At 42.1% G+C, this 17,777-nt stretch overlaps 1 protein-coding gene across 1 annotated transcript in view; it reads left to right on the plus strand.

Moving 5' to 3' along the window:
- LOC141000187 (neuron navigator 1-like) overlaps positions 1 to 17,777 on the plus strand; it is an 87,113-nt gene that overhangs the window by 58,397 nt on the left and 10,939 nt on the right. The window contains exons 6-14 of the mRNA XM_073470833.1: positions 5,710 to 5,848; positions 9,057 to 9,360; positions 12,842 to 13,670; positions 13,775 to 14,284; positions 15,281 to 15,322; positions 16,243 to 16,391; positions 16,493 to 16,672; positions 16,779 to 16,858; positions 17,312 to 17,389. Coding sequence (XP_073326934.1) covers positions 5,710 to 5,848; positions 9,057 to 9,360; positions 12,842 to 13,670; positions 13,775 to 14,284; positions 15,281 to 15,322; positions 16,243 to 16,391; positions 16,493 to 16,672; positions 16,779 to 16,858; positions 17,312 to 17,389 — 2,311 coding nt within the window. The remainder of the gene's footprint in view (positions 1 to 5,709; positions 5,849 to 9,056; positions 9,361 to 12,841; positions 13,671 to 13,774; positions 14,285 to 15,280; positions 15,323 to 16,242; positions 16,392 to 16,492; positions 16,673 to 16,778; positions 16,859 to 17,311; positions 17,390 to 17,777) is intronic.

Genomic DNA, 17,777 nt, shown 5'->3' on the forward strand with positions numbered 1-17,777 from the left:
TCTGTGCTTTACTAACATCCACCAATAATGTTATTTTATTAAACCGCAATGTTATTCATTCCATCTTGCAAGCAATTCCGATTCTCCAGGATGTGTTGAAGTACTGTTTTTAGAGGAAGATATACTGTACGTCTGAATGCAAATGCGACAGGGAAGTGGCTTGACTAAAGTGGTACTTTTGTAAGGGGTGATGTAGATGAATTAGGTGCTAATATTATCCCTCAGTCTCTGCAGCTGCTGTTAAAGAGAAAATGAAAAAGACGAGGCGGAGCGAGGAGAGATTATAACAGGAGACTTTAGAAGCTGCTGATAAAGAAAGAAAGGATGGAGCGGATTGAGGTTGAGGGGGCATGTTGGTGGAAGTTTAGAAGGAGAGTTGAGAGACTATCCTCTTGAGAGTGTGCATCATGTTCTGAGATGTTGAGAGGTTTTTTTATGCGTCATCAACAGCACTTCTCTCACCACTCTCTTTCTTTCTCATGCTAGTCATTTCAGTTCTTTCTTCTCGCCCCACACGCCACTTCACCCTCTTCTCTTGAGTATCCCCGTGTTTCGTCGCCCTCTTTTTAAGCTCAGACTTCCTTTTATCTCACCCAGAGGAGTTGACGGAGGACTATAGAGGCTAAGATGATCTGGATGACACGACAGTGGATCTGGTGCAGCCGTACATTGGCAGACACTGATTGAGGATATCAGGTTTAGGCTTGGAAATAGGAGTTTCTTCTTTTTTTTGGACTGACTTGGACAGACAGTCTGACTCTCACAAAAAAGCACTTTCATGAAGCTTAAAGCTTTCTGCTGATAATTTATAAGATCTTTTGGAACTAAAGATTTCCTCCTCTCAGAACTGAGAACCGTGGATCATTGAAGTATGATTTAACATGATTTCAGCTGATCAGAGCTGAAGGGAATCTTACTTAATGCCAAGACTGAAGTGCACACACACATACACACACATAGATCGACTGTATCTCTGACTTTTGATGCCTTATGTTCTTCTTGGCGCCCACATTGTCTCATGATCTCAATTACTCTCTCTCTAGTCTCTGAGGCGCCTTCTTGTCTCATCAAAGCAGGCCTAAATGAAACGTCTCTCCTTGGTAGATTTGGGATTTTTATTGTATGAAGCTCGTTTAATTTTTCAGAAGAAACAAAAAACATGAGGCAGATTTTGTTCATGATGATTGAAGTAGTCATCTTTTTCTTGTTCCCCATCCACTATTGAGATAATCTCATGAGCAAACAAGTTATGACGTTTGCTTAAGGTGGTTTTTAGCCTTTTTGGAAAAAGAGTTATGCGCTTCATGGGAGATGAAAACACTTTTTATAGATATGTTCTGATGTAGCCAACACTTTACCCACATGACCGGTCAGATGGGCAGAGCATAAGAAGAGGAAGAAGCTGTGATCTTTGTCTCTTCCTGGATATTGCCATAATCTTCTTCTTCTTCGTTGAGGTTTATTATTTGTTGGCAAACAAGTGGTTTGTTTTCTGGTTCAGGACCTCTGCTTTTTCTTCTCAGCTTGTTACAGCCATGCATAACGTAGCCTATCCAAAAGTTACTTGGGGAGGTCACTGGAGAAACAATTCTGGGTTTTATATCCGGTGAAAGTATCATAATAACTGATGCACCGGCAGCACTTTCAAGGCTTTAGAAGCATTAGCTTAGTGGGCTGAGCAATAATAACAGTGTTATTTGCATTCACTCGATGAACTTGCTAACCTAGATCTTCATGAACAAATGTTATGCTGTACCACTTGCTCTCAGAAAGAGGATTAGCGTCCTGTTACTATGGAATATGCCGGTTCAGGTTAAGTGGCCAGAAGTCATGCCGATGATTTGAAGGCTAGGAATAAGGTGGATCCCGCCATCTAACAACTAGCATAGCCTAGTTTATTATCATAATAATTCGCTTGACAATTAAATGGAAGCTCAGCTACTGATAAATCAAATAAAATCATCTGCTTTATATTTTATTCACCAGTTTACCTGGTGCTATCCGTGATGTTTGACCCCTGACCTCACTTCTTTGCTCTGTGGGTTCCTGTTTTCAGATCAGTCAGCTGAGTGACACCGAACCCAGCAGAGAATGTATTTGTTCTGTTTGCCTATCAGGTCTGAATTATTCATCAGAGAGAGTATTATCATTCACAAAAGCTCTGGTGGACACCCAGACAGCTGTGAAGTGAATAACAGGATATGAAGAGAAAGGTGTTGCTTCAGAGAGGCGCTGATGGTAAAACACAGCTGTTTCTCCCCAGAGGAAGTTTATCTCCCACTCACATGATGAATGAATGACACACGCACAAGTATTGTATACAAATAGATCCATTCTGGATGAGTTCACAGTTTGTTAGTTCCTCTGTGCATTTTTGTTCTAGGGAGTAAATGGAAATCTTGTATAAAACAGGAATACAAGATCAGCTTTTATAGGAAAAAAACATCCCCCTAGAAAATTGTTAAATCCCTAATTGAGTCTTAAAACTGCATTTTGTCATAAAATGTATTGTAAAATCATCTGCCACTTGATAAGATAATCACACATGTTTTCATTGCAAAGATTGAGTTCATCCAGTCAGCTTTAGAACAACATCATGAGCTCTGGATGTATTTTCAACTTGAAAAACAATACTTTAAAAGGAAAATGTGCATGTAAAAAATGAATCAATGGAAATGTTTTTGAATGCTTCCTGTAAAGTAAATAATTTTTGTAAGCCAATAGAAGTGTTGAATCCCACTTTCTAATTTAATCATTTTGATCATTTTATCATGGAGACAAAAGTGCTGGTCGCCCCTCTCACCATGTCTGGTCCAATCTTCCATTTGCTCTTAATCCCACTCTGGCATATAGTCAAGGCAGCATGACAGCCACTTCAGACATAAAATCTTGTCTGCTCTTTTTTTGTGTCTACGTATCCACAGGCTAGACAGGGAGGGCTTTCCCTTCACCCGTTTCCCCCTTATCCCTGCCGTCAAGTCCCCCAGGGTACAGTGTGACCCATACAGGCACCCAACCGGAAGGCCCACACCGCTTTCTCGCCCTCCATCCTCCCCTGTGACACAGTATACATGACCTCATTAGGCAGACCCCACCCTTTCATCTTGTTTTACAGTATAGTACGATATCAGTCAAACCTATTGACCCTAATAGGAGAAAAACCCAACCCCCTAACTTCCTAAACACAACCTACTTAATGTATAAAAGCACATGTGGATGTACACCCACATACCCAAACACACTTCTCAGATGTGCCTTTTGCCCCCCCCCCCCCACTATCTCGCTTCCTCATTCAAGTCATTGTGTTAAGTCAGATGACAGCTTTGTTCCAATTATTTCTTGACGTTTATACACCTTGACTGGTCATATTACTCTGAATATCGTATTCATCAGACAAGAAATGGTCAAACATCAACCACAATTGATTTATTAAAGAAAATACATCTAAACTGAATTGCTTGTTGTATCATAAAGAGCACAATTCACATTTTCTTTGCTGGAAACCTCCAGCTAAATGGAGTTCAACTCCTAAGTTCAACCACTTTCTCCAAGGTTAGTTGAAAGGCATTCTCAGAAATTATAGGCTACTAATAGCTTTATTTGTATTTGAAGTAGGGGTGTCGCATTACCGTGATATTCATGATTACCTTGATATTATATATTCATATCGTGTTTATAATACACATGTGATAATATTGTCTGAATAATAGCGAAGATGTGTGGCCTTCTGCATCACTTTGGTTTGTGAGTATGCCTTTTCACGAGCAACAGAGTAGTTGATAGTAATTGTTTATTTTGTACACTTGTTTTTTACAGTTATGGTTACAGACTCTCTACACCTACCTACATTATTTCCAAAAGAAGAGACAAAGGACACAGTAAAAAAGAGATCTGATTATAGATCTGATTTCTATAGATATTACGATAATATCGTTATTGTGAATTTATTTGGACACGATCATTTTGTAATGAAAATCTGATATCATGACAGATATGTTCCACAGAGCTCTTACCAGAGACTAAAAATTAAAGACTAAAATAATGTTAGTAATCATAACAATGACATAACATCAATACAGAAATTAGGTACGGTTAAAATGGTGAAGGAAACGATATTAAATAAAATACATAAAAAAGTGTGTTAATATCCTCGACAATGAGGGAATTCAATAATTTGCCCACAAGTTTTAGACCGAATATGCACTGAAAATCCTCGAATCAATCGTGTCAACATTTTTCATGAATGTAATTTTTTCTTATAAGTAGGATGTGTATTGATGTTATTGTTTTAGACGTACAGAGGTAACCACTGTAAAAAAAATACACCCCAACCTGTTTATGTCACGATTTTCAGAGCAGTTTCTCCTGGGCAAAAGGGAGAACATGCCAAGCAGACAGACTTCAGAGTCCTGGCACAGACTCCGCTCCTGTATGCACCCGTGGGCGCATGCATCAGTGTATATGTTCTTTAGTGCTATTTTTGTGCGTGTGGGTTGAGATGATGTCGAGAGCGCTCTGAATTTTAGTTTGCCAAGTGTTTGCAGTGTGAAAGTTAGATATATGGAGCAGGCAGCAGTAAATGAGGCCTGTGTCTATGAATATTTAATCAAAAGACAAACTTGATGACATGAAGCCAAGTAAACCAACCGCCGATGTAACTGAGCTGGTGGAGCTTTGATAGATCACGCAGTGTAGAAACCTCGAGGATGTATCCAGTTAACTGTCACAGATTGTTTTGTTTTTGTCAGGTATTCTCAGGTATGAGTGAGACCATGCAGTGGTATGTGATACTTGATCGATCTTTGCAGGGAAACAGAATTGGCTTCTGTGCGCCCTTGGATTTAAAAAGGATTCTGTGTTTTGATCAAGGACACTTTAAGACAGGTGGATGCCTTTTTGCATTGGGGCATATCAGGTTTTGCAACATTTGTTCACCGCAAATAGGAACAAACCTCTACCATCTGTCTGGATTTAACCTAATTACTGTAGAACAGTAACTCCACAACTTCTGCACAGATTAACTGTTTGAAGGCTGATGAAACACACTTTTGCTCCTAGATGACAGAAAAAAAAAATTTATTCGGGACTTCACATTTTTCTCCCAACTACAAGATGTTTTCCTTTTAGTTTAGTGGTTCCCAACCTGTTTTTCAGACCATACCCCCACAGCCCTATAAGATAAACTTCAGTACCCCATTCTATATTGTCAGAATATGTTTTTATACTTCTACAGTATTAATGTTTGGGCTGGGTCAGCCAAGTTTGCATTTATAGCATACTACTGGTGACAGAAGCTAAACCTTTCAGACATGTATCTATTGCATTTAGTGCTAGCTGGCAATTTCAGCTCTTTATCTGTTATGGTAACTTTATGTTGTAACCATTTATTCCTTATTTAACTCATCTATTTCAAACATTTACCTAGTACTTCAACTTAGCTCATGCAACTCTTACTCTGTTAGTTTTAACTATCTTTTAAAATAGTTTTTCTTTTTGCTAACTATTTGAATTGCATATTCATTACTGTGGCTTTCCTTTTCGACCATTTATCCATTACATTAAGCTAGAAAATGGCACTCTTTATCTGTTACTTTTGGCTATCTATTTTGACTGTTCCTTCAGAACCTTAAGCTTACTATTTGAACTGCATATTCATTACTTTAGCTGCCTGTTAAGACTGACACATATTGTTTGTCATTGTTTCCTTAGTTGGGACGAGAGCAGCTCCATCAGCAGCGGTTTGAGTGATGGCTCAGACAACCTCAGCTCTGAAGAGTTCAACACGAGTCCCACTCTCAACTCCCTTCCTACCACTCCCATCGGCTCCCGCAGAAACTCAGCCATAGTGGTAAGAAGCACACACGAGCAGTCACCAACACACACACACACACACACACAAACAGATATCTGATACAGATGGATTAGCAGTGTGTGTTGGTAACAGTAGTATTGATCAAGCTGTAAATTCAGCAAGGTGTTAATGAGGTGCTGAGTGATGTGTCATTTGCACAACGGCCAGCAGGACACCGGCACCAGAGACAAAGCCTGATTTAATATTCTAAGCACAGCCATAATATTTATCACATCTGCAGCGATCAATGTTTGCTGCAATACACGCTGCTTGCTGGTCAGCTGCAATGTGACACAAGGCTGGTCTTTTGTGAGGGCTTGAGAGCTTCTTTTAAAAGCTTTTTTGAGTTATTTTGGAGGTTTTAGAGAAGAAAATGATCGACTAGTGTCATTGCATTGTCATTGATTTACATTAATCCACAAAAAAACAGGTACATTATTCCAAAATCTAATGTGCAAGCCATGTCATTGCTGCTGTAGAGGTTTGAGATTATAATTATACCAGTTCAGCCTCTGATTGAATAAATAGTTTTTTCAAAGATAGGATTTCACCCACCTGATTCAGCTCATCCAGACTCTGTAGTTTTGGCCCAGTGTAGTTGTATAATTGACCTGAATGACTGAAGTTAGAAACAACTGCTCTGAGTGAATATGTTTGTTCTGCACAGTACATAAAAGTGCACTGATATATGGTCTTAAAAAGGTGCTGTAGGGATGGGAGGATTTGGGACCCGTGACCTCAGTGCTTCTAAAATCCTGTCTGCCGCTCTGCTTGAGGTTCTTTAAGATCCATCTGTAGCTGTATGGTTTCCAGACTCTGTGTGTGTGTGTGTGTGTGTGTGTGTGTGTGCGTGCGTGCGTGCGTGCGTGCGTGTGTGCGTTTTCCCAGAGTGTCTGATGTAGGTCACACCTCCGCAAATGTGGTTTATGTGACTGATGTAGTGGGATTTTAAGAGACAGTGTAACCATAGCAACCAAAGCGTAGGGGATGCTGAGACTGCGGGTCTTTGTCTTTTTTTCCCCTGTATAGTGAAGGACAGGTCTAGAACATGGCCATCTGCACACACACACACACACACACACACACACACACACACACACACACACACACACACACACATACACACACATACACAGGGCCATCTGCAGTCCTGCATCCGGGCCAGTGAGTCGCAAGAACCGGGGCACCTCCCTCCATCCACGCCTAGCTGCAGGAGTCATAGCAACCACCACCACCACCACCACCCCACCACCCCACCCCCCCATGGCATCATTACCATGGCAACCAACCACCACATCATCATGCACCCCACATTGTCTAATACACATGGCTCCCTGTTCTCTTGCCATCCTCAGCTGATGTTTTTTCTTTTTTGGTTTCTCTTTGTGTCCTGCAGCTATTTCTTTGTCTCGGTTTTCTTCTCTGTCTGTCTTTTTGCTCCTGTTGATTTAAATTTTTTCAAAGGCAATCTTGAATTTACATCCATCCCTCATCACTCCCACATATTATATAATATACTCAACAAGGATATGAGTGTGGAGGAGAGAAGGGTTATGAAGGAGGGGGGGGGGGCACAAAGAAGACATGGTTTAGAGAGAAAGAGAGAGAGGATCAAAGCCAGAAAATGGTGCATGTAGGAGGTACAAAAACCCGGATTTCCTCATTTCCACATGGAGGTGGATTAAGTTAATTCGGCCTTCTTTTTCCAATACCTTTTTGCATGAGCCTATCTGTCTGTATGTTTGAGTTGTTATCCATGTTTTGCCATGGTTATCTGGACAGATGTGTATCTCACCACCCCCCCGTTTCAATAATCAGGGAATGTGTGTGAGGAAATGACAATGTTTTATCAACAAGGTCCGGTCAAATAGGACACACACACTCACACACACCCACACATACACACACCCACGCATACCACCTCCTCATGTGATGTGAACCTGCCCATGGGGTCTATTGGTTTTAATAAAAAAGGAATTCAGCATATGAGTCCTCATGAGAACCACTGGGTGCAATGTCCTGAACTGGCATGCACACACACACACACACACACACACACACACACACACACACACACACACACACACACACACACACACACGTCTTCACTTTCACACACCTCCTGATACATTGTGTAACTGTCTGTCTCCTACAGCGGGGAGAATAATCAGCCTCTGTGAAAAATACCCATCCTCATGTAGACTCCCATAAACACTCGCACACATGTACACAATAATTGTGTGTCGTGAAGAAGACCGTGACTCACATTTCCTTTAGTTTAAAATCTGACTGTCTTCTTTTACTGGATTATGTGCATGCTGTCTGTTTTCACCCGTCTGCTTTTCTTCCCCTGCTGTCTCTTTTGAAGTGTTCAAAATGAGCACACATAGGGATTCAGATTCAGATGAGACATCAGTGAGTGTGTTTTTATTTTGGGTTAGACATGTTTTTCTGCTCAGAAGGCATCAAGATGAGGCAGAGTCTGGCTCGGTCTGAGTCCACACACCTCAGTAAACTGTGACCAATGATTTCAAGGGACTCCCAACTTTTCTACATAATCATACCATTCATTCATACCAGTGTCCCAAGGTAACAATTTAACATGGATTGAATTAATGTCAGGAAATGAATCATCCAAAGTGAAACTTCATTTTTTACGTAATAAAAAGTTATACTATTGGGGAGGAGTCTGGAGGATTACCTACATGTATTACAGTTCTGAAAGTTGGAGTAAATTGTACATTTTATTGTATCTTACCAGTGGCACATTGGTTATTGGTATTATACTGTATGTGCTGGAGTTGAATGTCTGCTAAAACCGCAAGAAATGTCTTCACCTTAACATTTTCATTGTGTAAAAAAGTGGCAAAAAATTAGTCTTCATCAATGAATGGAGTTTATTCACTGTTCACAGAGATCGATCTCTGGACACATGAGCCTTATAGCTGTTAGTATTTCGTCCATAGCACTTCTACAATTCTAGATTAAGGCCAGAATAACTAACCTATCACTCAGGTCTTCCTGTGGCAAAACTAAACACTAAAACTTTGTTGCCATGATGCTTATGCTCAGTTGTGTCTTTTAGCTCTGCTTTCATACATACTTTGTAGGAAAACCTTTCCTGTAAAGCAAACAGCCTACCAGATACATACAAATAATTGTTAGCTCCACGTCTCTAAGAATGTGTCTGTCTTTCTCTTTCTAGATGCGCACAGATGCTGAGAAGAGATCTCTGGTGGAGAGCGGTCTGTCCTGGGACACTGATGATACCAAACCCAGCCGCAAGAGCCAGGGCAGCGGCGTCTACGATACAGGAAGTCTCAAGTCCGAATCAGCCAACAAATGGAAAAAGACGCGGACACACGGGGAGGGGCTGGAAGGAGGGAAGGGCGAACTGAAGAAACCTCAGACCCTGGGTCAGGGAAATATGTTGAAGAAAGGAAGAAACCCACCTGTTGGAATCACGTCACCTATCACACACACCTCTCAGAGTGGGCTGAAGGTGGCAGGTGAGTGGAGAAACACACACACAAACAGTGAGGTGTAATATATATAGCTACGCTTGAAATGGTTACATAACCTGAGTAGACTGACACATTTCTGTGGCTGTCTTTTAATATTCCCTTCTCTCTGGCAGTCTCACACCCACACACAGTCACAGACACACTCGCTGTCTTTGTCCCACACATTCATCCACAGCTGCAGCCCACCCTCCGGGCCTTTAGAAAGTGGTGCCATGTATCAAACGCCCATCACCACCACCCACTCCCTTCCTGCCAACCAACCACACACACACACACACACACACACACAGAGACACACACACACACACACACACACACACACACACACACACACACACACAGACACGTACTGACCAACAGTGTTTTTTTTATTTCCTATTGGTCCAGCCTTTCCTATCCAAGCTTTATTTTTGTGCCGGACAGAGACAATTTATAGCACTTAAAGAAAAGCCTTGTACCCAAAACAACTGGACCAGAGACAGAGTGTGTGCTTGTTAGAGTGTGTGTGTGTGTGTGAGTGCAGACACGTCTGAGACTGTGCCAGCCCTACAGAGTGTCCACCATCACACTTTACACGCACACACTCTCACTCACACTCACACACAAAGAGCACAATAGTGGGGATTGTGCAGCTGCCTTTTAAGCACACCATCTGTGTGCTGTTTATGTAAGCACACGCACACACACTCACATATATAGACTACCAAAACAACAGGATATTAGTTGATGTGTTCTGTGCCAGTCTAGATAGACAGTGTCTGTATAAACAGTCCTCTTTCTGTGGGACTGTCCTGTGTTTGCACTGCCAGCTGCTGAAATGACAGATACACCAAACAAGTGTGCTGAGCCAGCCTGTGATCTGTGTGGCAGCCTGTTATTGTTACTGATGTGAACGTATGATGCTGTTATCAAGGCCACTCACTCCACCACCGATATTGAGACTCTAATTAATCAGATGATGAAGTGAAAGCCGACTCATCAGCGTGGAGGAGCTCATGGGTTTAACCAAAAGAGGGGCATACATTCTTAGATAGTTAGAGACGTCTTTGCTGCTCATCGTTGAGATCCGTTCGTCATCTCTGAGGTTTGGCATGATTGTCTGTGTGTGTGTGTGTCTGTCTTTTTGCAGCATTGTATGAGACACAGAGAGTGTGAGATCTTTGATTGAGGAGCATGTTCAGCGATAGATGAGTACTTCCATATCGTATACTTGTTCTCTAGTATGTACCGAAGTATAGATGCACCCATTCTGATTTTCTTACTAAGAGCTATAATTGACAGCATACACAAACACGTGTATGTTTATAATGAAACATGGACTATTAAATAGGCTGACTCCTACATTTTCTCACAAACTGCACCTGGTTACAGGACATTAAAATGCTCTGTTACTTGGGAGACCTTTTCTGCACAAATAACCGACTGAAAATGAATCAGTAATCAGTAATTTTATTATTTTGTACAAGCAGAAAGTGATTCAACGTGCAGTTAGTGCTGCACCGTCTTAAATCCCAACATGTTGCCACAAACTCTTTAACTTTGTAGCTTATTTTAATTGTTCTGTTGTATGTGGTTCAGATTTGTGAATTGGGGCTATAAAATAAAAAAAAAAAAATAAAAAATAGACTTTAGTCCAATTGACAATTTAACTAAACAGGGAGGAAATAAAATGTATTTCCAAAGAGTTAATACTTTATTTGGTTAGTTCTCAGAGATGTTGATGGAACCAATGTCCACAATTTGTTTTAATTTTTTCCAGCTGTGAGCATCGCCTCTAATACGTTTGTGCATTGCATGACGGAACAATAGTGTTTGTTAACAGTACAGTCAAACATCCAATTGATTTAGTTAGATTTTTTGTAACTTTTTCGGTGTGATTGCACTGCAAACCCTCTAGAGGGTTGTACTATGTACTGAGACAGGTTTCGGTTACTCTGTAAATGCTGGGCAAATGTTGACTTGTCATTTAAGCCACCCGTCTGCAACAAATGTTTACAAGCCTCTCATGTACACACTTATAAACACTGATACTGTATTTTAACAACCACATATATCAGCACACACATGTTGATAGTGTGATGGTTGATGGGAGGGCAGCTTGTCTCCCTGGGGAAAACCACAGGGAGTGATAGACAGAAAGATGAGAGTGTGTTCATACTGTCCTCTTCCCACTGCTCTCCCTTAAATAGAAGAAGAAGAAGAATATAAATGAGCCCATTTCCCTCAACATCCAGAGACGGCAGTGTTAGAAGTTTAATAGCATGCAAAAGGATTTCTCTGTCTGCCTGCGTCTCTTCAGACATGCAGACCTCTTCTGCCGAGACGTGTAATGATTCACAGTCTCATCTACACCACTGTGTCAAGCTGCGAGCTCCACTGTCTCAACAGCCGGTGTCGATAAATCATTCATTTAGGTCAAAATTAATATGTACGTCTGCCTGGATTCTGTCAGTGTGTGTTTGCTTCTTACTGCCAACATTGTGTGTCTCTGCAGCTTATAATGTTCTTGGAACGCACAACATTGCGGTTATACGATGGATTGAGTTTATGACTTGACATGTAAACCCAATTTTCACATTTACGAAAGGTCTCCAAGCGTAATGTGTTGTCAGTGTCACATTCCTATAAGATCCAATCACCGAGAACTGTGAGAGTGTGTGTGGTATAGATATCTGGCCCTATATGTGTGTGTATGTCTTTTGCGGGTTTATAAATACCCTTAAGTGACTCCAGATGTCCCAAGGCAGCATGCCGGTGGGTCTCATTCAACAGCAGTTCTTTGACTCTGTTAATGCCTTGTATATAAACCTCCCATAACAACTCCCATTAGATACAAATTAAGAGCGTGGGTAGCGTGGCCTCTCACTTGTGTGGGTGGTGCACATAGTGCACATGTCTAATATACTGTTTTTTCTCATAATGACTTCCAAACAAGTCCAATTAATTTGCCAACTGGGAAATGTACACATGGGGACAAAATCACATTATTTTCCTTCAAACTCTGTTCCACCAAGTTATCTCTGTCTCCGCCCTCTTTTCCCAAAGAGGCTTCAAGAGTGGAGAACTACAGTTACACTGGGTGTTTCATGCAGTTGTGTGGCCGCAGACACGCTTTGTGGATGTGAACACCAGTTTTCCACAGCCACACTGCATATGTTAATCTCAGCGCGCTGCAGCTGTGACATGCAGACGTATATTTACTGGAAAGCCAGAGAAAACTGTTATTTCATCTGGATGGAAAAGAGGAGTAAGAGTGCGATAACAGTGTGTGTGAGGGTGAGGCTTGTCTACTCACTGTCTGCTTCAGACAGTAGTTTGTTTTTATCAGCAGACTGTCAGACCATGTAGGTGTTCAGATAAGATGTCATGTCCTAATAAGGCTTGGTTAGTCTCACTCACCACCAGAGACTGTTCAAGCTACTCATCAGTGATGTTTTTTTCTTCTTTTTCTTCTCTAATTCTCTAGGTTCAGTAAAGTCAGATGGGAAGCCGATGGATAAGTCTCGGTTAGCAGTGAAGACCTCTGGCCTTCAGCGCTCCTCTTCTGATGCTGGTAAAGACCACAGAAATGGCACCGGTGCTGGTGAGCAACGTAAACCTCCGTCCGGCCTGGTCAGGCCCTCAACTGGTGGAAACTTTGGCTTCAAGAAGCCCACCACAGCTACAAGTAATGGCACACATAATGCCAGTACGCCTACTGTGACGAGTACAGGTAGCAGTGCAATACCCTGCGTCTCTGCAACCGTGGGGAAGATTCCCAAAACTTCTGGTATTCCTGTCAAACCAGGAGCTGGTAGTGGTAGTGGTGGAGGACGGAAGACAAGTCTAGATGTTTCAAACAGCGACCAGAGTGGGTTTCTATCTCCAAATGCCAGGACATCTCTTCAGTACCGCTCTCTGCCTCGCCCAGCAAAGACAAGCACCCTGACTCTTACCCGGCCAAGCTCGGCCCGACCAATGAGCACCACCATGGACACTGGGCTGATGAAACCCTCCACCACAGCGCCCCATGGCTCGAGGCTCAAAGAGCCCGCCTCAGGGCTTGGTTCTGGTACAGGGTTGAGTAAGGCAGGGGGTCGTGGGATGCTGAGTCCCAGTCCTGTCAATCAGACAGACAGAGAGAAAGAGAAAGAAAGGGCCAAAGCCAAAGCTGTAGTATCAGATTCTGAGTGTGGAGGTGGGTCTCTGAAGGGCAGCCCTGCTCAGACCCCATCAGAGAATGGAGGGAAGGTGCAGGGGCTGAGACCTCCCAGCAGCAGCAAGGGCATGGATCTGCCCTCACCCAACACCCACAGGTATCACAAAACATACGTGGAGCAACAACACACACACACACACACACATGTACATACAAGTAGAAATATGCATTTGCCTCATCATTGTCCATCTTTGTCTTTAGGTTATCGGGGATGCGCAGCCTGGCAAAACCTCCATCCATGGCCCACCTTGACAAGCTGAACTCCAACAGCCTAGAGGTTGGAGTTCATGACTCCCTGCCACCCAAGATTCCTCCCTACTCTAAACTCCAGGACCTGGCCAGCTCAGTAGGCAGCACCACTAGCCCCTGCCTGACTCCAAGCCCTGCCCCATTACTCAATGTGAACTCTTCAGCCTGCTTCTCGAGCTCGGGGTCTGGGTTGGGGCCCAGGCAGGTCTCCTCACTCGGGGTGGAAGGGAGCGGAGGAAGCACCTCTCCCTTGCTCTACCCTCGTCTGTCCGGGCTGCATCGCAGCATGGAGTCACTGCCTCTCCACATGAGTCTGGCCCCAGAGCCCCAGGAGAGGGGGAGGGAGAGTTTGGTGAGAGGATATACCACCCTCGAGTCCCGAGACAAAGATAGACAAGAGGACAGAGGCCCTCCTGCCAGCTGGAGCTCTGGAAGTAGAGTCTCGTTGTCTCACATCGACAGGTGAGATTAAATCCTGATGAAAGATAACCTTTACCCTTGCACATCAGACCACACATACATGCAAAGAAGATGTTTTGTCATTCATGATTCGTAGTACTGCTATGTAGCTCCACCTACTGGTCAGCTGAAGAACTACTCCAACTGTATTCATGTTCAGGGAAGGCAGGAGTGATCAGGGAAGGTCTTTAATATCTTATTCACTCTGTTCTGTGCTCCAGTAATAGATTTTCCTCGTAGTACTGAGTGGTATGGTGGAAAAGTGGTGGTGATTTGGTTGGCATTTGTTGACAAAATGTTGCTTGTAGTGGAAATAATATGGAGCCATTTTTGACAGAGAAACAACACCTATTCACACCTGCAAAGATGATAAAATAACAGTCCACAAAAATGAAAACAGAGATCGGTAAAGCTGTTTGTGTCCTTGTTCTCTTGTTCTTGCTCTCCAACAATCATCTATCAGAATAAGCATAAGAATATTACTGAAGAGGTAGACCGAACTAAATCTGTCTGGATATTTAGTTTGTGAGTTAATCAGAAAACCAGAGAGACTGAAAAAAAAAAAAAATCCTGGTGAATGGCAAGAGCATGCTTTACCTCCATCACCTTCTCATAGTCATTAAAAAGCAAAAATATAAATCAAATATATTGAATATTTAATGTTAATGTACTGTAAATTCAGTATGAGATGCTGAATCTTGCCCGAATTGCACAATATGGTGCACTGAAAAGGGTTAAAAGCATTTTTACTGCAACATTATGAACTCAAACAGCAAGTAAAGGCAACCACATGCACACACACTGAGGGGTCTCCAGTCTATTATTACTTAATGCCTATTATCAGTGTTGTAGCGGCCCCAGTGACTGAAGTCATAATTGCTGGCTGACACCAGCTGTCTGCCAGTCTCACTGTGCTTCTTTGTGCCTGCTGCCTGTTCTTGAGAGTTTAATAACTGCCTGCACCAGCAGTTAAATAATGACATTGTTCAATCTCCACAGTTCTCAGAGGGACAGAAACACGCTGCCAAAGAAAGGTTTAAGGTAAGTGGACACACACATACGCACACATGCATCTTATACAGCAGCCTGGCAGGCGCAATTTGGCCACAGCATACAGAGATCCCATTGATAAGATCCTTAGTGAATGACAGATTTGGTTAATCCTCATCATTCCTGTCAGTGCTCCAAAAATCCTTTTTTAATCCCCTCAAAATTGTATCTCATTGTGTCCTACTGGCAACATTTAGTTGGTCTTTCCACTCATTAAAACATATTGGTACTGGGAAACAAAACTTATTTTAAGTGCCTTATTCAGCATACAAAAAAACAGTGTATAAACTCAATTCAATTCAATTAATAGTGAATAACACATCATAATGTAACTTTAAGATGATTCAAGGTCAACAACTTTATCTCCTCATGTACAAACGGATATAGACCAAATCGTTTGTTTACTATGACAGCCAGGTAGAAACCCCCCCGCATCACACATTAACTTACGCACAATTTAATTGTCTTTTTTTAAAGATACTATTTCAAAGTGTGTGCATCTAATTCATCTAAAAAGCATGTTTGTTGCTGTCATAGGTTATTGATAACAACTTTCTCTCGTTAGTTTGGAGACCTAATTAACCTGTTGGGCCATAGAATAAATCTGCTTAAAACGACCTTATCATGTGTTAAAATGTATCATATGTTTATATATTTTCAATAATATAATCAATAAATTAAAAAGGGTAGCGTTAAAGTAAAGTAATTCAAGGTTGCTTTCTTTTGACTTTGGCTACTTTTTCTTGCGTGTCCGATTGCTTTAAACCTGATGTCCTCAGACTTCTACACAGCACTGTACCTGAATTCTGAAGTTTGAGTCATGAATTTCCATTAGTACACTGTTACCATGTACAGCTACCATTTACATCACTAACTTTGTCCTCTCTGTCTTTGTCCTCTCCTCTGTGTAGTTTCAGCAGTGCCTCTCAGGTTGAGGAGGAAGGGAAGGAGAAAGGAGAGAGGAGACACTCTCATACTATTATGAGTATGACTGACTCACTCACTCTTCCACTGCTGGCCTCACCCACCTCTTTGCCCCGCAACTCGAAGACCAGTATGGGTAGGTATACATGCATTCACAGACAAGTGTGCTACTACATATAGATATATATATATATATATATATGTATATATAACATCGATGACACCTTTCCTTTCTAGTACCCAGCCCTGTTGGTGGACCTCCGAGGATGACTCGATCCAACAGCATCCCAACACACGATGCCTCCCTGGAGCTGTATGGAGCGTCTCCGCTGGGCAGCACGCTGTCACTGGCTGAACGCCCCCGCAGCATGGGAATGGTTCGCTCCGGATCCTTCAGGGATAAGGAGCCTGACGAGGGTGAGCCAACTTAATCTTAAAATATCTGTCATTGTTGTTGTGCACCTCTGTTTTTAATTGAGATTCTTATTGGTTTATTTTGTTGCTGTTAATTTTGTCTTTTCAGTTCACGGGTCAGTGCTCTCCCTGGCATCCAATGCCTCGTCAAGCTACTCCTCGGTGAGTGTGGGCGGCATGCATGAGCAGGTAGCTACAGCTCAATATGTTGTTTGATGTTGGGTGTGTTTATGTGCGTACAATGATGCTTTCCACACATTGAACAGTGCACACTAGAGACAACACTTTCTATAAATACTTTATTAGTCTCCTCTCCTCTCCTCTCCTCTCCTCTCCTCTCCTCTCCTCTCCTCTCCTCTCCTCTCCTCTCCTCTTATCTAACATCTTGAATTTTATTCCCTCTGCTTCCAAAGGCTGAGGAAAGGATTCAGGGAGAGGTAAGTGTCTTCTTTCCTGCTCTTTCCTCCTCTAATTTCTGTCCTTTCATCCATCACTCTCATCCCAGTTGTCTGTGGGAGAACAGGTCTGTCATTCATTCCATGAACAACAGCCACTCAACTAATCACTTGTATTATGTCAGCCATTGTCAGCTTCAGTTACCTTGTTTTTATTTAAGTGTAACAAACCTGTTTTTCTTCACAGCAAATCCGTAAACTGAGGAGGGAGCTGGAGTCGTCCCAGGAGAAGGTGTCCAACCTGACGACACAGCTGACAGCTAACGTATGTTCTGTTAACTTGCTGATCATTAAAAAACATGGCAGTTATTTTCCTTGGTAGTAGTCTCAACTCTTGAAGGAATTCCACTCATTTTTTTTCATTCACCTCAGTTGAATTCCATTCATCAAACAACAAGCAATGAACAAAACAAAATAAAAAATATTGTAAAAATTGTAACAATCAATCAATCAGTGAGTAGATAAGAAGAATGGTATTTGATAAAGAGAAAAAATGTGCTCTGTGCAGCCAGACTCTAATCTATGTGAATGACATTTTCATTCCATAATTGCATATTCAACCTTTCCCCTTGAGGCAACTTAAGAATTTGTAGCAGTCCCTCCCTCCAGTTTTACAGCCTTATACCTGTCACTCATCTTGATAAACTGTCTAC

Source organism: Pagrus major, chromosome 7, assembly GCF_040436345.1.
Source record: "Pagrus major chromosome 7, Pma_NU_1.0".
Classification (NCBI taxonomy): Eukaryota; Metazoa; Chordata; class Actinopteri; order Spariformes; family Sparidae; genus Pagrus; species Pagrus major.